Genomic DNA, 24,387 nt, shown 5'->3' on the forward strand with positions numbered 1-24,387 from the left:
GTTCCTAGAGTCTAGAGTGTGTTGCCTTGTCTCGTCAGCTGTTGCAAACAGCTTCAGACCCATTTTATTGCTTTCATAAAAGTGACACACTGCTTTTTAGGGATGAGAGATGTTTTCTTTCTTTCCCTCCAGTGTAGTTTTAAATCTTGAGTTTGTCACTGTTTGTAGAAACTTACAAATAATAGCATATTTCAAAAGCAGTGCTTGATTTGTGATCAGTATCAGACCGAATCCTAGTTTTGGGGGAGAAATTTTAATCTTCGTTAATGTAGGTTTTCATGACTAAACAAACTGTCCTCAAAGGATCACACAATTTCATTATGTTTGACTTTGTTTATATTTCTAGCTTAAACCTGTGTGCTGGGGACCTTCTTTCACCTCTAAGGATGGCTTGTTTGTTATATCAATAATAAATATATGAGGTTGTATTAATGCTAGCTTGTTAATAGTGTAAATTGACCTTTCTGAGTTTGAATTTCTGTGCCAAAACGACGTATTGCACCTTCAAACACTGTATTCATTGTCGTATCATCAAACATAAATAATGGAGTTGATGCATTACATATCATAGCACTGCTAAACAACAAAATGTCTCACAAGCTATTCATTGAGCATTCTTTTATGATCAAGTCACAAATTATGTTTAGAATACTTTGTAAATTGTTAAGAAACATTGCGTAGTTTGTCGATAAACATTATTTTGATGGCCATTATAAAGTTGCCACTGTTTATAAACCATCACAATTGCTTAATAAATGGTCAAATAATGTGCACAATTTCTCCTACGGGAATCAGTATAGAGTATTTCTAAATTTTGATTCTGATGCAACTGTTAACTGAAGTCTATTTAGCTATAAATTCACCATTAACTAATAGTTATTATAAAGTTTCACCATATTATTTGATTCTAGTGACCTCAAGCCTCGATACACCGAACAAAAAGTAGATATGACTCACTGTGTGTTGTGTACCTGAGTTTGGTCGTGGCTACAAATAGGAACTCAGCTGGACGGCATTGGTTGACAAAGGTCATAGAGAGCAAACAGTGATTTGCCAGCTAACAGTAGGACAACAAACGTGCATCATGATGTTAGCTCATCTCATATTATACACCACTCTGTCCGCGTTGAGCATTCTTTTAAGATAAAATAGATGATTCTTTATTGACCAGGATTCAGCAACACAAGGGCAGGAACAAACAAACAAACGGTTAAATAGAGATTTTACTTCAAATACGTTATTTGAAATATAGAAAATAAAAACAAGAATAGAAGAGAAAACAGAAATGGAACTATAGGAGAGCAGTTAAACTCATCAAAACAACATGAATTAAAGGTGTCTGAGAATTGGCATCATGTTGAATTCACACTCATAACAAATAGGAAGTAAAAAAGGAAGAGCTGATGAAATTCAGCTAAACCAAATGCTGTAGTACCTTTGGCTAGTTAGCACAGTTAGCCATGCAGCTAGCAGTCCAGAGTCAGAATCAGAAGTACTTTGTTTGTCCTGCAAATGGGGACATTTCTGTGTCACAGCAGCCAAAGGACAGTAATATTACAATAAAGTAAAAATAAACAATAAATAATAAAGGTAAGAAGTAGAAATAGACTCATATACATTGTTTATACATAATATACAAGCTGAATGTTTGATACATAGTATATATCATATGAATACATTGTCCTTGTTTCACTGCTATGTGTTGATAGGTTGCTTTGTATCTCGGCATCTGTTCATATAGATGTGACACTGATGACGGCTGCGTGGAAAAAAAAAAACGTTTTGTCTTCCCGTCATTTAGAGCAACCCTTTCCTGTCATCATTAGTCAATATAACAAGGATAATGAGGCCCACGGAGCTGTCTGAGCAGAGTGGAAACATGTTTACATTCTCGTCTTCTGTCTTTACAGGCTTTGTTTCCTTTATATCCCTTGAGCGTCATGAGCCTGTTATCACTTACAAAGATTTTTTTTTTCATCGTCCAGTATTTTGAGACGCATTGTCAGCCAGTTTTCATTATTCCACACTGTAAAACCAATACCAGGGGCAATAATCTACTCAGTCATATTAAGCCACACCAATAAACACACCCTCAGTACAATATCTGTCCATGTAACTCAGAGGAATACAAATGCAATATGTTGCTGCTATAGATAGAAATCTCCGGCTTTTTCCATATAACCAAGCATGACGGAAATTAAATTATTTTCTCCGAGATGCCAGAGACTAATAAATAACATATAGAGACAGCCTTTGGAGCGAGTAGATCAACATCAGTGGCCATCAGCATCATATCATGGTGCCATTAAGCAAGGTACTCTCATTCATCGGGTGGGATAGCCTCTTGCCTCAATCACCATAATCGTCATTAGTCTCGAATGAAATAGATCCTCGTACCTTTGAACATTTTCTTATCTCCTGTTCCTGCTCTCCTTTTAGCACATTTGGCTCCCTGGGTCTACTTTTTTCTGCATCCTGCACAGCTGTTTTCCTGAAATTGTTCACTTGATCTCCTCCCTCTCCCCCCCACCCCTCCATTATCACCTTTTGTTTTTTTTGTTTGTTTTTTTCAAACTCAGTCCAGGTGTTCTGCTTCCCCGAGCACAGGATCCTTGCACGGCTACATTCCCCTTTGTTCCCATCTGGTGGCTTCCAGCAAGTAGCAATAAAGCAGTAAAAACCTACAGCACATTGACTTTTTACACAGTGCAGACTGACAATAATATGTGCCGAAACATGAGCTAGTTGACAGAGCGAAGGGTTCATATAAATGATGCACAAGCAGAGGCTGAGCTTTGCGTTAACACGAACATACAGACGTACCAGAAACTCACGATATACTGACAGATGGAGAGGGCAAAACTCAGAGTTCCTGTGAAGTGTTTATTACAAACAGCACAGATGACCATCTGTGTGCTCGACGTATGCACGGCTATACTCTTCATACTGTATAGAGCGTATACTGAAGACATACTTTCTCAGTTATATCACCTGTTTTTCTGCCAGCAAGCATGTACGACTCTTTATGTGTTCTGTGGAAGCTGGCCAAAGTGAATATTGGTTCTGTTGTAGAAATGATGTGCGCTGACCTGTCGTAGAATGAGTGTTTCAATCAGTCAATCTGTTTGCGTAGGAGTAGCTTCGGTTGTCCAGGTTAGAGATAGATATAGGGAAGTACTAAATCACTGTTTCCTGGACTTCCTGAAACTAGAATCTTTCATCTCCTAATTAAACGTATACATCAAAGACTGAGCAATAAAAAAATAGGACCTCAAGTGTGGCCCTCCAATGTGGCTGGGAATCACTGAAATCACTGTACGTGATCTGGCGACATGTGCTTCATGGAGACCTAAAATAAAGGATAATTATCCAGCGACCACATTGCCATACAATGTATCTTCATCACAGATGGTTTGGTCATAGTTTTGGGAAGTCTCACAGTCGAGCAGAAAGGAGAATTAGGCTACATAGGTCTTTAAACCTTGCTTTTTTTTCCACCTCCACGTGACCAGACTTTTAGCCCTTAGTCCCAACTGCTGAATTGCCTCAAGTTACATCAACCAAGGCAGTTTTTTAGATCTTGTGCAGCTCTTTCCAGAGATGCAAAATACTTAACACTACTACTAAAATCAGTAGATTTGCCCTTTAATTATACTCCCCATAGACTCTGTGTTTACATTCTTTAACTTTAACCTTGTTATCTGCGTGTTTCCTGGTGATGTCATTGGGGAGGTTACTGGGCGGCACTTCCAAGGCTTTAGAAGCATTAGCTACATTAACGAAACAGAAATAATAGTGTAACTGGTACTCATTGGATAAAGTCACTAAACCGGAGCTACAGGAATAATGATACACCACACCAATCACTCTAAGAAAGATGTTAAGGTGATACGGTATCGATTAAGTAACAGGATGTGCCAGAAGTTTCACCGATAATTTGTGCAACATATCATGGGGACCTCGTGTCATTACTCAAAAGGAGACTATTGTCGACCAATAGCCGTGATTGCATTCATTCCTCCATAGAGAGCAGTGGTTGCTGTGAGCAGGTTTGCACTGGAAACGGAGTTGCTAGATTTTTAGATTGAAAAGCAGAGGACAACTGAGTCTTTGTTGAACTTCCTCAATGTTGTCATCATGGTCAGCTACTTTATCTCAACCGGCATTGGAAAGTTACTAAAGAAAACACAAGCAGCCCAATCAGACTTCCTAAAGTCCCCATAGATACTTCTGTATCTGCCATGGCCCTGATGTGTAATTATATTTCAAGGAAGCGCACTTCAGTTAGGCTGCAGCCCACTGTGGCGTATTGTTAGGCTCAGTAGCTAGACCATAAACAGTAGTACTTCTAGATGTGATAGTGGTATCCTCTAACAGACATCGTATGTAGAAGCATTAGAGCCATTTTAAAGAGGCATTTTGAGCTCCTTATAGTGCACATTGGATTATGTTAGGACACCTTTAGAGAGAGTTTTCCCACAGGTTGTCATCTTGGGTGGATGAACAGATTATTAGTCATCGATCTCTCCCTATCCTAAAAAAACTCAAAACAAATGTCATCTCAACTTACTAACCCATAAAACTAAAAAAAACTCATCCAGGCCCCAGTGGAAGGAATCTGTCCTCTGTAAACACTGCTTGGTGATTGGGTGAGCCCAGGGTCCGCCTTCTCCAGACCCCCAGGACTATATAAAGCTCCAGCAGAGCCTCTCAGGGGTTAGAGGAATGTGATTGTCAAACAAAAACCCCTGGACGCCGAGCAACAACACGCCCGAAACACGCTTACATGCAGTCAAATTTCCACACGCACCAAGAGAACCTGCGTACAGGCCGGCACCCATGTTTCACACTATGGTTGATTTCTCTGAGAAGTACCTTGAAAGGTAAGAGCAAGGCGGCGGTTGTGCGCATGCCTGTGTGTGTGTGTGTGTGTGTGTGTCTGTGGGTTCATCTGCACTTTGGTTTTCATTATCAAGATTTAGAAACATCAGTAGGGAGGGTGAGGAAGGAGTGGACGGGGGCTGCATCGCCTCCCACAGGGATGGTTGCTCTGGAGCTGGCAGGAAGCTATCTGACCTCTACGTGGATCTCATTTGACAGTCGCAGTGAGGGAGAAGAAAAACCCCCGTGAGGGTGAAGCGCTCTAAACTATTTTGGAGGAGGCTGCTTTAACTTCTAACTTGAGGCTGCCCCTTTTGTCTTATTATACGCAGCCTGGATTTCAGGAATAGGATCACTCATGTGGTCTTTGTGGCTAGGAAGGTGAGTTTGCTCAGAAATAGAGCTCCTTTTTTTGGACTTGATTGAGGTAGACGGTGAATGAGATGGTGTTATATTTATGGACAAGATTGAGGACAATTCCCTTTTTCGTTGTTCTTCGAGGAATATTTGACAATGACTTTCTCTTTTTTATTTGTTATGTTTAGCCCTTCTCTTTCTTACAGTGTGTGTTTTGTGTGTTTTGGACACATCCCATTTCAGGACTGTTCTGCCTGTGATGAAAGTCCATGAACGAACTCTCGCAATTTGTTCCCACATCATTCTAACGGAGCCACAACAGTGTTAATGTTACGTTCCAGACATGCTGACACAACCCTTGACCCATTGCTCTTGCACAGTAACAGATGCACAAACAGACTCACAAGCCTGCACAGCCTTATTTGTGTGTCGTGCCCTGTACTCACTCCACAGGCACACAGCCTTCTGTAAATACAAGGCGGCAGAGGGAATAAAAACATGCATGAATGTGGCTCACCTTGAACTGCTTGTCTTCAGAGTTGCTTCAATTTCTTCCTCTTAACTGAATGCTCTGTGTTCAGATCTCACAGGTCAGGCTTTGCAAAGGGTCAATTAAACCGAAGCACAGCATGCTAGACGTGTTCAAAACTTGGTATATGGAGAGATCGTGTACGGTCAACGTGCAAAAGTGTGATGATGTGAACTCCTGGATATGCTTCGAAGTAATCTTCTTTAGTGGTCAAAGTAAAATGTGTCGTTATCATTCCGTATTCATGTGGTTTTTATTCATCAATTGCCAGATCGCTTCAATTATAACAAGGCACTTTTCACATAGAGTTAGTTTAGATTGTAGTCCTATTCTTTAGTTTACCGAGACCAAACATTCCAGCAGCAGAACTAAATGTATCCACCGCTGTGTTGTTTTCAGTGTATTTAGTGCAATATTTATGCTACGATACAAAAGCTAGCTAGCAGCTTGAGAAGGCGCCTAGCATCGACTCTGGGCTGAGCGCTGCAATTTCGGCATTCCCACAGGATCCGTCAATTCTGCACCTACCATTCATTGTCTACGTAAGGGTTAGCTGTGCAATGCATTCTGGTAGCATGGCGTCGCTTTTTGGAAAGACGGGGCATCGTGTTGCCTACTACTCATTTGCATGATGTTAAAATCTGGCAACTTTATGCAACTTATGAGGGCTGTCAGGTATAACGTGCCTCAGCAGGAAGTCTCCAAATGAGCTGCCATGTTTGAAAAAAAGGGTCTGAAATCCTGGAATAAGTAGTCCACGAGTGGCTTTCGTCCAATCAGGTGCTGCAAATATGTGTTTGTGTTGTTGTCGGAGGGTGCGGCATGTGCGGTCATGCATCTGATGCTTGGAAACGAAGCATGCATTGACGTCAAACGACACCCCTATCGACACGTACCCATAGGAGTTGTATCATATCCGTATCTGATGATGTTTCTTCACCCCCACAAAAAAAAAAAAACAACAACACATAGACCAGTGGGTCCCTGATTTCTTCATATGTGCTTCTTCACCTGGAGTAAAGCCCACCCTTCTCTGGCCCTCGTGCCAACAATTTTTAATTTAGCATTTGTTAATCACAATCCACGAAATGAGTTGCCTGCAACACATCAATTAACTGTTATGATTAATTGATATTCCGTATCAGGAGAAACCAAAAAGTCTCTGTGCTCCCAGTTGCACTCTGTGATGATGTAATAGAGAACTGTTCGCGCTGATTAATTCTGAAATAGCAGTGGCTATTTGGAAAAGTCCAGCAGTGGGCTGGCAGCACCAGTGGGGTAACTTCGTCACTCAGCTACTCAGTCACGGACGACTGCATTTGTTGTTTTGAGCGGACCACTGGGGTCCGGCCAAAAGAGTGGAATGAAGTGGGGCGGTGGATTTGCTTGTGCGATACGGTGTGATCTGCAGTACGTCTGTCTGCAGCTCTCCCCCATGTGCTACCAGAGCCTTTCCCTGGGAGTGCGGCCTACTTATCAGAGCACCAGGAATAGCCAGCGGGGTGCTATTAGTACGTCTAATGTGAGCCAAGCATAGAGGGAATAAAGAGTACGGAAACCTGCGGATAATTGCGGAGCTAAAGACCTCTCGCTCTTTCACTCAAGCGCATAAAGCTCTCTCTTTCTCTTTCTCTCTCTCGCACACACACTCAGGTGTGAGTACACATGATGCCAGTTGTTAATGCCAGCGTGGACATGCTGTATTTAGTGCGCTCACAGGGGCGGCGGAGCATACATTTCTGGGTGGCAGCATGTCGGATCAAAGATCATCCTAATTTGATAATCCCCTGCAGAGCATGTGTCAGTCTTTTCAGCAGATTAGGTTAAGTGTTGGGAACATAATGATAAATCCGAGGGAGCGCGATCGCTAATTGTTTTAGTGCCGGGGAGCCGTTAGCAGGCTCAGCTGGAGAGATACAGTGAAGTATCATCTTTTAAATACAGAGGCAGGCAAAGTGAGAGAAGCGTCTGTGCAAAGGTGCAGAAAACAGCAAATTTCAATTATACGTGCAGATTTGTAAAACTATGTGTATCCATGTTTTTCATGTCAAAGATTGTTGGCCTTGTTGGCAGCATGAGTGCTTCCTCTCTGCGGATGCCTGTAAGTCTTAGTTAAGGCTTCAGACTTTCACCTAAGGAGGTTTAACTCTGTATGCTGTGTAGCGTTTAGGGCGATTACTTATTCTCAGGTAGCTGAGTTTGCAAACCTCTGGTGTTATAACGATGCAAATCTCTACGTCTGGAGGGCACAGACACGTCTGCATTCCTCTGCGTGACACTCTGTTTGAAGGATGAAGAATGTGTCTGCCCTCGATGAGGGAGTTGTTGACTCCCATGGTGCTGATTATCACACAGGCAGCTGCATTTGCGGCCGCGTCGGTGAAGTCGCCGCGCGGGAAGAAGCTGTGTGAAAAATCTCACGGCTCCTGCAGGAAAGAAAAAGCGTGACAGCAGTGAGCGTTTAGCGGTTCAAATGAGGCGGCTACATGACGTGCAATGCGTGTCGTTTGTTTTCCGAGAGTCCGAGCTCTGTTTGAGTTTCTAAAAAAAAAAAAAGTGAAAGATAAATCATGGGACGATGTGAGCTCAAGCTGTCATGACTGTCGACACCAACTTTTCTCTGCAGAAGAATGTCTCGGAGGCAATCTGCGCTGTTAGAGGGCTGACAACACTGACATTTGCAATATCCATTGACACCCACATGGTGGCATCATAGAAACACACATGTGCCTTTTAGTGGCTGTTGTTATGACATCATTGTCGCGTCGTTCACATGCAGCCTCAGCCTGTATAAAAACCCAGACTCGAATAATAAAGTCCTCTTTTGTCAGGCCAACAAAATATTTTCCAGCCCTCGTAAAAGACAAATCACTTCTCTCCCTCACAAGACAGGAGCTCTTTTTTTTTTGCTAACACACGCACAGCTCGAGACCTAATTGCCTTGAGCTCAGCCTAAAAATAGAGCAATCTAATGAATCCTGCTCTGATGTTATGAGTTTATTTAACAGCGAGAGAGCGTTTTATTTGGGTAAAAATTCCCTCCAGGCTGTGAGCCGGAGCGCCCTGTTGTTTCTGAGAAAGAGAGGCCTGAATTGTGTTCAGTAGTTCAGCATCAGGTCTAGGCCTGCTTCATACGGCGCAGTGGCGTTATTTCGATCAATGGATGAGTTATCTCTCCAGCAGCCGTGCTGCGTGGACCTTTAGATAATTCTCAGAGTTTAAAGTGAATTTTCTGGTTCCTCCTAAGAGTCTTTCAATCTCTTTCATCTTTTATCTATTTTTGTCCTCGTATCGATTTTCCACTTCTTCCCGCTACCTTACCCGAAGCTTTTACCAAATGCCAAACCAGTGCATGCCTTTGCTTCCTTAACTTATCGATAGGTCATTCCAAGCCACTCATTTTGCAAGTCCTTCTCTCCTGAACGTCACAGACTCTTTCCAAAAAAGAAAAGGCCCCTTGTGGCTCCCTAAAGCAAATCTGCAGGGGCTGAACCTCCCGGTACCCAAACACGGGCCAAATCAGCACAGCCACAAAGTCACACTCATCCGGATTTTTAAAGGAGCTATTCAGCTGCTGCTTTCCAGCAGCTCATGCACTCGTGTTGTATCATGCGTACGAGCTTGTTTTCTACCTTTCCTTCCAGTTGCGGCAGTTGGAAAAAAGTCACATCAGACGGCTGACTGTGCCTTCTGTCCGGTTCGGGCAGCGCATTTATACGCATGCATAAATCATCCCACTTCCCTTCACACACACATGCACAGGCTGGTGGAGACGGGGAGTTTTCCAACACCTGTGACTGGCATGAAAGCCCCAGTGAAGAGGGCATGAGTTGGCACAGGTGTAAGGGAAGGGGTGGGCTTCTTTGAAAAGCTTGCGTGGGCGTCCTCTCATCCCCAGCCGAGTGCATTCACGTCCCAGCCCACCCTGTGTGTGCATATCTGAATGATAAGCGTCTCTAACTGGAAGCCCTGTTTCTTAATTGGGGGTGTACATGCTCTCCTGGGGGCCGTGGGTTGGCAGCGGGACAGCTTGCAGTGATTAGGGCCGGCGAGCGCGCACACTTCCGCGCCGCATTATTAGCAGGCCAGCCAATCCACAGTGGAAATCAAAAGCAGGGACTCAGGAAATGGGTGTTGAGTGAGGTCACATCCCAATGAGGCAGCACGTGCTCCAGGTCGGGAAAAGCCAGGACACGCACCATGGGATTATGGGAATGCGCAGGATTCTGAAGCATCCCGCGGGGGGCCGTGTGGTTGGTGTGAGATTTAAGGTGGCGCATGTGCAGCGCTGTGTGTGTGTGTGTGTGTGTGTGTGTGTGTGTGTGTGTGTGTGTGTGTGTGTGTGTGTGAGTGTGTGTGTGTGTGTGAAGGTGAAACACTGGAGGTGGGCGGTCAGGGGGACTTTGGATGCTGCTGATGGAGGGAAGCTGCAGAAGCAGGGTGAGGAGGTCACTGTGCCCTGTTGCCTCGGCCCTGGGTCAGCTCCCTCTCAGCAGCCCCTCTGGGCACGCTGAGAATGGCGTGATGAAACAGAGGAGTGAGGTTTGAGTCTCTCTCCTCCTTCTCTGTCACATTCGCTCAGTCCCTGCCGAGGAACCTGCCAGGGACGCATCTATAGGAAAGACTGTCAGAGATAATAGATTGACAGGAGAGCCGCCGAGGAGAAAGCGACGGAGAGGGAGCTCGATATTCGCCTTTTTGGAAAGATTCTGTATCTTCATACCAACGCACCTGGCTGAAGACTAAAATGTACATCTATTTTCATATTTTCTGGCTTTTGTGGGTTTTCATGTGGATTGGATTTACAGTGCTGAAGAACTTAATTGGTGACCGCCGTGCCTTGGATTGTTTTAATTGTGGACTTTTTGGACTTGGACTCAACACCCTCTCTTCCCATGTCTCTTTTTTTTTTCCCCCTCTTCATCCTTCCTTTCATTTTTTTCTCCTTTCACCTCCTTCTGTATCCACAAATCATTTTCTTCTCTCTCCCTCATTTATCTTTTCTTTCACTCAGGGCCAAAGACATGAAGAACCGGCTGGCTTTCCTGCGGAGGAGGAATGAATCCCCAGGAAGCAACCCAGCCAGCAAGTTAGACAAATCCATGAAGTCAGTCAAGTAAGTGGCCACTTCCTGACGGCGTGTTGCATGTGGGTGTGTGTGTGTGTGTGTGTGTGTGTGTTTGTGTGTGTGAGGCCGTTTTCCGGGTCTCGCCGCGACTGGCGGTGACCTGGCCTTGGAAGACAGACATGTGGGCAGTGGCAAGTGAAGGGAGTGTTTATGGGATGCGTGGCTGCAATAAAAAGGACAGATGGAAACAAGTGAAGTGTCTGGATGCAAGCTTTTAAGTTATTTAATGAATTCATACCAGTATCAGAGATTAATGTGCTTTTTTGGTTTGATGACGTTTTCACGATTCTGTTCCTGCTCTTTGGCGATATGCAGTAGACTTCCCAGGATGCTACGAAAATGTTAAGGGGTGTACGATGAGCATTCATTCTATATTTAATTTTTACATCTTAATATCCGTTTGGCCCCAAACTACCACAATAAATGTCCTCATATAGAAATATTAATATTAGGGATTACTGTGCAAGCATTTGACTTAAAGGAGCACTGTGTAATTTAGGAGGATTTTATTATTTACAATAATAATGCTGTAATAATATAAACTCAGTATTTCTTTTTTTCACAACTGAATAAACAAGCTATTCTCTGAAGGAAAATAAGGTCCCCAGAACACTGTTTGAAGTTACAAAGGTGGCAGGGCCCGCCACGTGTAAACAAAGTTAAACAGTGCGATGCTGTGTTGTCCTTTAAGGTCAGTTTGTCTACTCAGTTTACTCAGGCATGAGGTTGTTTATTTAGTTTGTTTAGGCATAAAACAATCGGTAAATGAATATCTTTCTATTCTGATTTCGATTTCCTCCATAAAACGACATACTGCACCTTTAAGAAGCTAAGCAGGCTCTTCAACACATACATGCAACATCTGTTTGTACGTGTTCTAAAAGTCGCGACAGCAGGAGAAGTAAGTTGAGGCTTCAGCTGAGGATAGCAGCGAGCGCGAGAGAAGCGCTGTGAAGAGCCACGCTTTCACAGCAGAGCACAGAGAGGATGACAGGCAGCAGGGGGCAGACAGACACTGGTGGCGGGAGGAGGTCTCTCAACCCGACAGCACACCCCCCATTGGCCGTCCGGAGCCCCTCCCCTCCCGCCTTCCAGCTCGCATTCAGTGGGATTATAAAAGCCTTCCCCCCACCAGGCTGAGGCAGATAGACTCTCAGTGTTTGTAGGCATTCATGAGGCAGAGCCGCATGTGTGGGGGAAGACGAGCAGGCACAGACTAGCGTGGAAGAGGGAAGCGAAGGAGGGAGAGGAATTTACCCACTTCCACGTTTTGTTTTGGGCTTTTTTTTCCCCCCACTCATCCATCCGGCAAATCTTAGACGAAGAAGTCCCGCGGATGGGTCACACAATGAGAAACCTGGCAGAGATGGGCTTGTTAAAGAATCGCTCTGCTTTTATCTGCAGGCCTACCCCGGAGGAGGCGCTGAAGTGGGGGGACTCACTTGACAAACTGCTGGCACACAAATGTAAGTTTAACTTTACGTTAACTTTTTGAATGATTGCACTCTTTGTTTTAAATCAGACCTTCGTGGGAATCATCTGTTCCTGTGTTTGGATGTGTTTTTTGTTTTTTTTTAAAGATATGATTTAGTGCAAATGTGTGTGGTGAATAAAGACATGCAGTTCTGGCATGAGGTGGTGGAACGTTGGTGTGGACCAACATATGGATTACACAAGCACACTGCTGCAGTGCATTGCAGCAAGTTTCCCCCTAATCCCCCTCACGGACATGCCTTACTCAGGGAGAGAGAAGCGAGAGAGGCGACCTGCCAGTGTGTTGCTATTTTGGTTCTCCCCCCCCACAATTCATCTTCCACAGCACGCTGACACAACGCCAGCGCCACATCTGTTTCTCATCCAGCTTTGTTCTCCCCTCTTCTAATTTCCTCTCCTTCACCTCTTACTTCACTCTTAACCAGAGTGAGGTAAGAGATGACCGCCCGCGTTGGCTCCGCTTATCAGCGTGGGTGATTCATGGGAACGGAAAAGGTGCAAACGGGAGTTGTGGGTGGACGCCGCTTCCTGCTATTCTTTCTCCTGGATGCCTTCTTCCTCAAATCATTAACCGCTAGCGAAACTCCAGACAAAAAAAAAAAAAAACCCAAAAGTGCCAGATTTAGTCCTCACACCAAAACAGTCATGTCTTTGTTCATTCACGGCGTGTTTATAGGGGGAACGCGTGAAGCCAGGCTGAACGCTGGGGAAGGATTGGGTCACTGGGTTGATGTCACCTAACAGACGCTGCAGCGTTTTTTTGCGGGCGCTTTTTTATTTCTCACTTTATGCCAAGCACATGACTCAAAAAGGCCGTCAGTGGAGCTATTTTAGGTGCTGAAACACCAGTGAGCACTTCAGCTGCGAGGTTGCCATGGCACTCAAGTCAACTCTCCTCTTGTTTATCCTCCTCCTCCTCCTCCCCCCTCCTCCCGCTCTCCCCCTCAGATGGTCTGGCAGCCTTCAGAGCTTTCCTGCGCACAGAGTTCAGCGAGGAGAATCTGGAATTCTGGCTAGCATGCGAGGAATACAAGAAGATCAAGTCGCAGTCCAAGATGGCCTCAAAAGCCAAGAAAATCTTTGCAGAATACATCGCCATCCAGTCGTGTAAAGAGGTGAGCGAAGAGTGTGCACATCTCGTGGCCGCTGAGGGAATATGGCATCAAAACATGCTTTCCCATACCTCCTCGCACTTTTCTTGACTTGTTTTCTGTCTCCTCCCCCCCTGCAGGTCAATCTGGATTCGTACACCAGAGATCACACTAAGGACAACCTGCAGAATGTGACGCGCTCCTGCTTCGACCTAGCGCAGCGGCGGATATACGGGCTGATGGAGAAGGACTCATACCCACGCTTCCTGCGCTCAGAACTCTACTCGGACTTAATCAACCAAAAAAAGCCCAGCTCCACTCCGACTTCATCGTCATCATAAAGAGACCAGGAAACAGGATACGAGGACGAAGAGGAAGATGATGACGAGAGAATAGCAAAACAAAAGGGGGGCAGACTTGAAGTAGCGTGGGTGGGCGGGATGTGAGGTTCTCTGTTTGCCTTTTTATTTGTGTGTGTGTGTCTGTCATCCTGTCCACTGTGATTTTGTTGTTGTTGTTGTTGTTTATTATGGTGTGAGAGGACGCGGCAAAGCTATTGGCACTGCAGAGGAATGTAGTTTACACAGTTACCAGGTGGATGGATGGATGAATGGACCGATGTGTGGATGGATGTTACTAAAAAATGCAGAAGCCCACGAAGCGAGGGGCCGGGAGCAGCAGCTGGACGCTTGTCTGATCACTGTCTCTTTGGGTTTTGATTTTGGTGTCAGTCTTTTTTTTCTTAAGTTTCTTGTCCAGTCGTACTGGAGAAAAGGAGGGGTTGCTCAGAAAATCCTGCAGACATGAAGACAGTCCGGTACTGTTTTGTCACTTTTATTTTTTCCACCCCCTTGCAAAACGTTTAAATTCCCCTCCTTTCCTCCACCTCATTCTCTGTGAAGCCACTTCAAAAGCTGTCGGTACGACACAAAGTCCTTCTTCTTTGTGTTTTTTTTCTTTTCTAAGTGTATCATGGAGGGAGGGAAGAAAAAAAAAAACAAGATGATGTCTGAACGAAAGCGAGCACTCTGGCTCAGTTTCGCACTCATCTCCGTCTAACACCTACACCCCACCCTCCCCCCCAAAAAAGCTTCTTTCAAACAGCTTTCACCTTTATTCAACTCATCGCAAGACTGTGGAAAGTTACTGTGAGCGTTCGACAGGGACAAAAGATGGAGACGGCAGTCGGGGCAAAGATGCACATGTATAAATGACGGACGCACCGGAGCTGTGATGAAACGCAGAGATGTGTCAGTCTAAGAGTCACATTCGAAGCCAGTAATGGAAAAAAAAGACGACTTGCTTCCTGTCTCCAAAGACTGTTTACAACGAGGAGCGAGAAAAAACTCAAGAAGAACCTGAAGAAAAGAAAAAGAAAATATTCTGCGCAGCCAAAAGGACATTTCCTTCAACATTGTAGCTCATTTCTGGACTAACCGAGGAAGCATTCTCAGGACATTGCTATGACAGTTTTCCGGCATTTTTGTTTTGTTTTGTTTTTTTCTACACACTCAACAGTTTTTTTGTTTGTTTTTTTAAAATATGCTTTAGGGTTCCAACCTGCACTCCCTAGTTCTTCCGAGCAATACAGCGAGAGGTTGCTCAATGTCATAGTCAGAGGAAGAAGAAGAAAAAACAAAAGAGAGAGAAAAGCTTCATGTTGTACAAAAAGTTTGCCTATTTATTTAGATTAACTCGCTGGACGCTTCTACAGACACCCTCACCTCCTTTCAAAAGCACTCAGCTAAAAGCTCTCACTTTCCTCTTTTAACCACCAAACAGGTCCAATGCTGTCCTGAAACTTTAAGTGCAATATTTCTTTTTTTTCCTTTTTTTTTTTTTTTAATTTTCTTATTTTATTTTATTATTATTATGTTCATTTATTTGGATAATTTTTGAATTTTTATGGGGGGAAAAAGACGAATGGCTTGAGCTCTGTATTAACTTTATTTGTTAAGAGAAGACAAAAAAAAAATACAAAAAACGTAGAGCTATAAGGTTGACTTACAACGCAAAACTTTCAAGAAACATAAGTAGTTTAACGAATTTTAAGCAAGTGATTCTAACTGTGTGTTTAAACCCCCGGCAGCAGGCAGCCGGGGCGCGTTATGGTTGTAAATATAATTCTTTAAGAAAACTATGTGATAACACATTAAAAACAAACAAAAAACAAAAAGCCAATAGGTCTCTGCTGGTGAAGAACGTGGGACCTGGCTGTATCTATGTAAATATGAGAGACTCAAAAACTATAAGATGAGATGTATTGTTAAAAAAAAAATAAAAATAAAATAGGTGAGCAAGAGCAGGTACAATCTGCTCTCTTCCCTGGTCATACACTGCTTGTAAGGAGTTTTTTCTGAAATGCATTTTATCATTTTCACTGTTTACAATTCAAAAATGCATCTCCTATGATAGCAAGTGAAAACAGTAGAGTACATTTGGTGTCATTGCTAATGATAAATAAACCAACCAACTGATGAAGTAACATGTGTTGTCTCCTGATTTCTGCCTCTTGCGTCCCGGTCACATGCTAAGACTGATGAGCATTCAAGTCGTCCGCGAGCTCCTGTGGACCGATGAAAAGCATGAAGACGGTAGTGTGAAGAGCACTGATTTCACCTATTTGATACCACTCTTGTGTGTGTGTGCATCCAATGTGAATCAACAGTCAGTACCCACTTAGCCTAAGTTAGCATTAAGACATGAAATGTGTCCAAAGTTTGCCTTCAGGAACCCCCTAAAGCAGCAACTAATTAACACATTACTCAACGTACACTGATTGTTTAATTCATACAAGAACTGTAAGGCTGTTAAAGCACTACAAGTTGTGATTTTATGGGTGTTTTTCCGTGACGACGACTCCCATAAAACCACAACTTGCCACTTTTACACTTCAGTTTTTATGTGGATAAAATATATATCATGCGTTGATTAGTGAGCTTTGTAGTCGCTGTTCGGCTAATCGCATTAGCTTTATATTTAGTGCAAAGACACAGCGTAGAATTGAACTTTACCCTTAATTCTCAGCAAGAAAGCAAGTAAGTCCCAAAATGAAACATTTTTCATTTAATTACCTGAAAAAACAAGATGTCATCTTGGTAGTTCTGGTTCCGTACAAAGTAATAATATAATAATATAGTCAGAATGTAACAAAAGCAGGCAGACAAACATTTAGCTTTTAAGCAAATATCAGAGATGACAGGTTCCACTTGACGTGTTGTATAGTTTCTCTGTGTAATGTGGAAGTTATTCTATCTTGGGTGTTCTGAATTTTGGTAAACATTCGATTTGACTGTCTGAACACAGGGTTTAGGTTTCATTTCCACAGCCCTTCCCCCCACATATAACAGAGCATTAAACGCTTCATTTCCTGCATTGTGGTGATTTATCTTACAAACCAACTGGTGCCTTTTCTCTATCAATGTATAGCGGAAAGTATTTTATCCATACAAAAGGAAAACACAAAATTCTACCTCCATGCGGGTGAGAGTTCCAAATCTAATGGAATATAAGGCAGTAAGGCTCTCAGGCAAGAAGAAATAAAAGGTCCATGGGAGCTTTCATGTTTTTACTAGGGGCAACAAATGCGCTAGTCCACTCCTGAAATCTACACCTTCAATCTGAACGCTTATGTAACTGGCTGCGTCACGTTTTATCATAGCATTGATGCTCCGTTCCCAGATCCCACTGACTATAATGTTATTACCATCACCAATAAAGATGGTGATCAGAACTACGAAAGGAAAAAAAAGGTCCAAGTCGTTGAAATAAAAAGGACTGAGAGAGTAACGCTTGTGTCTGTCAGTCCGAAATTGTTGGGGATGAAGTGGATTGAGAAGTGACGCAGGACATCGAGAATCATCCTGACCCCGGCTGTTTTCGCTGTTTCTGGTAAGACGAGCGTTTGAGCGACACGGGTCGAGCGTTGGCCCAGTTGTTTGGGGGCGGGATGACAGGAGGCAGTTGAAAATACTATGTGTGTGTTTGTCTGTGTTTGGGGGGGTTGATCAGTCTGAAGTGGTGCTGGAAACAGTAGTAACAGCTCCTAATCTTCTTAACCAGCTGCCATCTGTTTTGACAGACGCAGCTTCTTTTCTTCCAAAAAGGAATTGTCATGAACCTCTCTATCGCCTCTCTGGGCCTGTTTCCTCGCCGTCCCGGTCCCTGTCGACAGTCCCTCTCTGTCTTTTGTGTCTTTTTTTTTTTTTTGTAGGCTCATCTTGTATGTCAAACAATGGAGGTCCCGCTCTTGAGCTGGATTCCTTTGCCAAATCCCTTTTGTTCAAGTTTCCTTCCTTTCTGTAATCTGTGTGAACCATATCACAATGTCATTGTTTTCAAATTTCTACTGTCACGTGAGTCCCGCAACGCGCCGGCTCGCATTTCCTGCTCCGGTCTCTTGCGTCCTGCTACCAAATATGGCCGCCAAAGTTCCCTCTGATGTGACAGCCTGGTATTGTACTTTGTCGCCAGGATATAGAGTGAGGAGTGTTATTATCTTTATTAACAGCAGTGTTTCAATGTTGCGTAACACTATAAAGATACACGTCTTGTCCGCTGGGCTACGGGGAAATAAGGTCTGAATACCTTTTTCTTTATTGCTTCGGCGGCACAGCAGAACTCACAGTACACGTGATGTGAAACTAAAATTTAAAAAAAGTTAAAGCCTGGTATGCATCTTGTTTCGTTTCACAGTTCTGGCATAAAATAGACAACAGATAAAATAAGAATCTTAAAGTAACAGGCATTTTGCTCTCTCTCTGGGAGTTAAAGGAGCAATATGTAAGAATTGGCCACCTGTTAAACTCCAAACCAACAGGGAGCAGCATATCACCAGAGTTACTGCTAACTGTATCCCACGTGTACATGACTGTAGCCATTAGCTAAGTTAGCTGTGCAGCTAGCTGGTGTACTTGGGGAGTCTTGTTTACACTGCTAATACAGGGATAGAGGATTTCAGGCCTGAGGCTAGCTGTTAGCATGCTAACTTGATATCTATTATTATAATTTTTTTCACACTTGGAATTTAAAAGTGTTTTAAAAAAGCTTTAAAAGGAGATAATACTTAGGGTTAGGGTTAACCCTAACCCTAACCCTATGTCTATTCAATAAATATTAGGTTAGAGTTGATTAGCGTAGCTTAGCATAAAGACCAGGAGCACAGGGACACACTGCCTAGCTGGTCAATTAATCAAACAAGATAATGTCACTTATTGAGATTTAGAGGTGCCTTTAAGCAAAAATATCACTTCGAACTGAGCTGTTTTCCCTAGGCTAAGCTAAGCTAAGCTAAGCTAAGCTAATCACCCTTTGGCTTCAGTGTCACATATACTGAACAGATGTGAGATCTGTTTTGATCTTCTCTGTTTCTCAGCAAGAAAGCTAAAGAGCATATTTCTCAATTTGTCTAGTGATTCATATGAGTGTCAGTTACAGGCCATAAAGCTTTTATACAAATATTTTAATTGCACTAAAGCAGACGTCCACACTTAAATATGTTGCGAACACAGTTTCCCTCAAACTATCTCGGACCACCCCTGACTTTGGAAAAGAGGTCAACAACAGCTGCACAGACATTTTCCTTTTTTATCTTTAAGGACAACACATTTTTCAACAGTTACTCTAAATACGGATGAATCATTCGACCCTTTTAATAGTAAAATTCACAAGAAGTAAAAAGGATCATTCCTGCATTATCCCTGGACTGGAATCCAACCGGCTACATTTGTTTTTCACCACGTGAATTATGCCGTGAAAGAAAAAGGAGCAGATACACAAGAATGTGAAGTCAACTTCAAAGCCCCATTCAAATAAAGACACAAAACTATGCAGGCTCGGATTCCAGTTTCTTTACGCCTCCATCAGATGACCTCACATAAATAGCTCGAACTCAAGCTGTTAAATAGTGTTTTTGATTTTCTGTTTTTAGCAGCACGAACTCATAGGACTCAGTTGTGCCGAGTTCAGGGGGACTTCCCTCCTTGTCTCTCATCTATTTGTGCAGCAGTCGAGGGGCTTAAGCCTCGATTAATCCTTAATTCTCAGATCGGCCTATGCTTTCAACTCTTGGCAGGTTCGCAAAAGAAACATCACGTCGGCGCGGCTGCCCTCCCTGACTCAGTGGATCCCTCGATCCTGTTTGTTTGTTTGTTTGTCGTCCACTCCACTGACTTCATGCTTGAAAAGACTCTTTAATTTCCGCCCCGGCACACCACTGTGTGTCATCCACAAGGTTTAGCATGGTGTGTGAAGAGCGGATCAGTTTCTTTGCAGAGTCTTGCATGTATTTTTTTTTTCCTGCTACGCGCGTAACATGTGCTGACCTGCTATATGAGGTAATGTCGTCATGATCGTCGAGATATGTTTATTTTCTTGCACCCTTGTAACTGTGGCTACCATCTGTTAACGCACGTGTTTTCCAGAAAATCTGTGATAAATATGTTCTGGGACGAAGGAGCCAGGGGGGCCCTAACGGCGCTGAGTTCACCTTTATTGTGGAACATTTACGAACATGTCACACTACCTGCTTCATGCCCGTACAGTTTTCCATCACAAGCACGTAGCCCTGCAACTTTAAAGGGATGTCATCATCGCTGGCGACGGACGGGGACTTTAAAAACAGCAACAGACAGAGCAAGAGCGAGTGGAGGGAAGCCTAATGTAATAATCTAATCCCAGTGGTCTAATCAGAAAAGGTTGGCTTTATATAGAGATGACCTTTAAAGAAATAGATTTAGATTTAGAAGATTAATTCAGTTTTCATTTTTGTATGTTTAATAAGAAGCTTCAGCAGCCAGTTAGCTTTGCTTTGTACACTGGAAACAGAACTAGTCTGAACGTGTTAATTGGCTTTGGATATAGCCTGTTACCTAAAACCTGAAACTGTTACCTGTAGCTGACAGATCCAGGCTTGTAAGCTCTATGCTAAGCTAAATACGCTAGATAGGTACCTCCCAGGACAGATCTAGGCAAGTTGTTAATCAGTGTTTCGCAGCTCTGTGCTAAGCTACGTTAGCTAGCTAGTACGGTTAACTTACCAGACAGAACCGGGCTAGTTCTCTCTCTCTATGTTTCTAGGCTTTATGCTAAGCTGCGGTAGCTAGCTAGTTCCGTTTCCTTACTGGACAGATTCAACACACCAGAGTGGTATCAATCTACTCATCTAGATTTTTGGCAAGAACTAAAATGTTGAACTGTCACAGGCAGTAAGACTGTTTTATCTTGGTTGTGCTTTTTATTTTTATATTGTATTGGGTTTTATATTGCATGTTTTACTTGTGTTCTTTAATTATTTATTGTGGAAATTTTAGTGCATGTGTCTGGATTTTACTTTTTGTACTGCCTGTGAACGCACCAATTTATTGATCAGCTGCACCTGGGGGGTTCCACCTTTGGCCTATTTTAACAGCCACCAACCGAGGCCCAGAAGAACAGGGACAAAGAAAAGAGAGACAGACAATAGAAACATCAGAGAATGCAGGGCGGTGCGAGGAGACCAGGCCCGCCAACTTGTCTGGTCAACGGAAATAAGAGGCCTGGTTGATGGACTAAAGTCGGAAGAAGCCAAGTAGACTAGAGAGGAGCACTGACGTCAAAGGCGAGTGAGCACACCAGCAGGGTGCCGGGTCTCCATGAGGCGACCAGACCTGGTCTGAGGGCTCCGAGAGATGGCAAGACAGCGCAAGTACCGGTCACACACGAGAGAAACCCAGAGCGTTACTACTCGACGCACTCGCAGTGGCAGAGCATAGTGCTCTGCCTGGTGGGCCACAGTAGCGCTCTGGTGTGTGTTTGTGTCGGTCAAGCTGTTGTCCGCAAGGTGTGTGGACTGTGTGTTTGTATTTTTCAGGTGGCCTCCGGGATGCTGACTAGGAGAAGCAGCTGAGGTACCTGTAGCACCTGAGGAGGGAGGGCAGAGCTCCGCCACCACCTCCAAGCCGCCCCTGTATCTGGTCTGGCTGGCACAAATAGACTCGCTTAATTGTGAATAGACTATTTTAACAAATGAAGCTTGCATTTAAGAAATGGTTTTAAAAGCTTTTAAGGTTTTAATGTTTGTGGTCTCTTTCATGGGAAAAAAAAGATGTCTTTTTAATAAATTGCGTGGTGCACTGTCTCTGTATTCTCCTTCACCTAGTCACTGTCAGTGTGCTCTCCCCCAATACAATTCACCAGAACCTGTGTCCCCCTTTAAAAAATAACTTTTCTTCTACTCTCAACAATTCTCTCCACTTCCCCCCCCCCCCCCCCAAGAAATGGGATTTTTTTTTTATTTTTTTTTTTTTTTACACAGTGAACCTTAAATGGAGTAAATGTGGTTTTATCGTTTTAATCAAAATCAAAGTTTCCATTGTGGCATAACACGGAAGAGATGACATGTCATTACTCATAACTGGTAGCTTAACGTCATCATACAACCACCCTCCCCCATTAAACACAGCAAATCCTAACCCTCGACTCGACTGATCACTTAAGTAACGCCATGTTAACGAGCGACCATGGGCACATAGAGATGAGATGGGAAGAGGTCTGTATATATGTTTATGTGAGAACATACCTCCGGAGAAGCGCCTCCAATTATTCTTGTAACATGACCAAATTCTGCACGACAGGCCCAGCTGGACTGAGAGGATGCAGCTGTGGACCTCACAATTAGACACACTGAACACACACACAAAAGGCAGACAGTAACGCACACACCATTGCTAAAATGTATTTGTTACAGTGGTTTTGAGCTTACATATGGAAAAAGAAGCTGTGGTCCCTCAACAGAAATATTTAAAAAAAAAATCCAGTTCTTTCATTCTTACAAACGTTGAAACAGTCTCAAACAGCGGTCACTGGCTTTGGACTCCACCACCACCATCTCCAGCCTACGTGTTTATGAGCTCATGTCAATATGGCATGTACGACAGGTACAGATGTGAGCATATATGTGGAAATATTTCTTGGCTGTGTGTAACTTAACAGTGACAACAGGACAGGAAGTCACTGGTAAGAAGTTTCTCCACATATAACTCCCTGTATGACCAAAAAGTGTGCCATAGGAAGCTTTAAAATGGTGCTTCTAGGAAGATATTGTTCCCTTTACACCGGAGCAAAGCTCACCGCTTCCCCCAGTTTTCTGTCTCCACGCTCACGAGAGTGTTGTCAGTCTTTATCAGCAAGAGAGCAAAGAAGGGTGCAAAGAATTTGTTAAAATTGAAGTAAGAACTCATAGACATTAGTGTGTGAAAGTGCATTTGAACCTCGCACAAGCTCCAGTGTTTATTACTGTCTTGCTGTGAACTCGACCGTGGGAGTGGGAAGAAGTCGTGAGCAGCCCGATGCAATTTTGTTGTCACGGATCTGAAAGATTGCTCACTCCTGCAATCTAACTGTTCCCGTTCCTAACTGCTGGTTCTGTTAAACTCCTCAGCCAATATCGTGAAACCATCAATTACATTACATAATCGCTCTTTAGTTTGTTTTTCCGGGACCACCTTAAACCAATAAGTTGTCCTGTTGTCTCTTCCAGAGTTGTTTCCGAGGTTCCATACCTAGTTTCTTCTGCATGCTCTCCGAGGCTCAAGGACGCAGCTTTCTTCCCAGGAGAGGCGGCGAAACACCACTCCAGATGGTTCCCCTCCTTAATGAAACAGCGTTTAATCAACACCATGCAACAGTTTATTTTAAGCCAAAACTGTAAAAAAAAAAAAAAAAAAAAAAATGGAAGTAACCACCTGCAAGGTCAAAGACAGAGAGGGAGGGAGGAAGTCTTCCCTGTCCTCAGTTCAGTTTTCACGCCCACTTTAAACCATCTGATGTGTGACAGATATTTCCACTTTTACATTTCGTTTCGCTGCAGACGGTTCAGACTTCACAGACTTCACAGACTTGGCAGACGGTATCATTACTGTCTGTTTGCTCTCATGTAACGACGCTGACCTGATTACATCCCCTGGAATCAAGACATTTTAGATTACATCCACCCGTTTTGACCTTTAAATGTGTATTTCCCCTATTTTTTTTCTTACACATCTCAGGTCCAGCACTGTCACAACACTGCTCTTGCTCTTATAAATAACACTTAAGCATCAGCGAATTGGCTTTTCCGTTGCACCCTGGGCGGTTTCAGGTTTTTTTTTGTTTTTTTTTCTATCTCTTAAACTCTTTGTCTCCCTGAGCTGTTTTGACACCAACCCCTGCTGGATGCATGTGGGCACTTCCACAACAGAACACTTTAAATGATGAATGTTGTAAGTACAGTAACCCTAAGCTTCAATAATGCACTAATAGGATTGTAATCAACTGAAAACCCGCTGACCTCATCAGATTACTGCGAGCCCATAAAACCCTATAGGGTAATTTCCTAAACCTGCCTCTTGATTGGCATAAGAGACGACTCGGTTCATGCAACGGTTTCCTTCTTTCCTCTCGGTACATGATCTTGCTCACAGCCATCTTGTAGCCATTCTAACATCCTGGCTTTTTGGGGTGATGAAGTGGCTTCAGATTGACATATCTAATGGCTTGCCATGACATTTGGTATACAGTCTATAATCATGGACTTTGGCCATAAATGGAGATATGATGTCCAGGTTCAGGTCGGGTTGGGGGATGTCATTTGACATAAGTTTTAAGTTCTTTAAGTGAAAATATATTGTAAATATGGGCAAAATTGACATTGTGCTTTTAGGTTACTTTAGTAACACCAGCAAATCCTACTTATTTCCACCTTTGGATCAGTTATCAGAGCCCTACTTATTTTCAGACTGGAACCACCTTATTTTAAAAGGGTTTGTTTTGAAGCTAGAAAGGTGGCAGGGTCCGCCAAAGACAAACACAGTAAATCAGTCTGAACATACGTTGTCCTTTAAGGTCAGTTGGTTTATTCAGTTGCGAAAACAAAGAGAGTTTGCTCATTC

The 24,387-nt window shown here is 43.4% G+C and overlaps 1 protein-coding gene and 2 long non-coding RNA genes across 17 annotated transcripts in view; 2 read left to right on the plus strand and 1 right to left on the minus strand.

The window, feature by feature from the left end:
• rgs3a (regulator of G protein signaling 3a) overlaps positions 1–15,961 on the plus strand; it is a 150,418-nt gene extending 134,457 nt beyond the window's left edge. For 11 of the 13 annotated variants that reach the window (XM_037116815.1, XM_037116818.1, XM_037116813.1 and 8 more), the window contains 4 exons: positions 10,782–10,883; positions 12,300–12,361; positions 13,338–13,504; positions 13,621–15,961. In XM_037116815.1, the coding sequence (XP_036972710.1) occupies positions 10,782–10,883; positions 12,300–12,361; positions 13,338–13,504; positions 13,621–13,821 (532 nt within the window). In that variant the 3' untranslated portion in view covers positions 13,822–15,961. Of the gene's footprint in view, positions 1–4,719; positions 4,884–5,091; positions 5,263–10,781; positions 10,884–12,299; positions 12,362–13,337; positions 13,505–13,620 lie in introns of those variants that run through there. The other 2 variants (XM_037116825.1, XM_037116826.1) reach the window with 2 other exon arrangements.
• Positions 15,310–16,839, minus strand: LOC119029750. Its single transcript, XR_005078070.1, has 2 exons — positions 16,555–16,839; positions 15,310–16,046 (listed from the first exon to the last, which is right to left on the minus strand). It is a non-coding gene; the product is annotated as an uncharacterized LOC119029750 (long non-coding RNA).
• A 517-nt stretch (positions 16,840–17,356) lies between these two features.
• On the plus strand, positions 17,357–21,596 carry LOC119029749. Of its 3 annotated transcripts, none has more exons than XR_005078067.1 (4): positions 17,357–17,371; positions 19,554–20,175; positions 20,889–21,164; positions 21,330–21,596. It is a non-coding gene; the product is annotated as an uncharacterized LOC119029749 (long non-coding RNA). The 3 variants fall into 3 exon arrangements; XR_005078068.1 differs by lacking the exon at positions 17,357–17,371 and having other exon boundaries at positions 19,708–19,722; positions 20,023–20,175; XR_005078069.1 differs by lacking the exon at positions 19,554–20,175.
• The last annotated feature ends 2,791 nt before the right edge of the window (positions 21,597–24,387 follow it).

The sequence above is a fragment of the Acanthopagrus latus genome, chromosome 12 (genome assembly GCF_904848185.1).
Source record: "Acanthopagrus latus isolate v.2019 chromosome 12, fAcaLat1.1, whole genome shotgun sequence".
NCBI lineage: Eukaryota > Metazoa > Chordata > Actinopteri > Spariformes > Sparidae > Acanthopagrus > Acanthopagrus latus.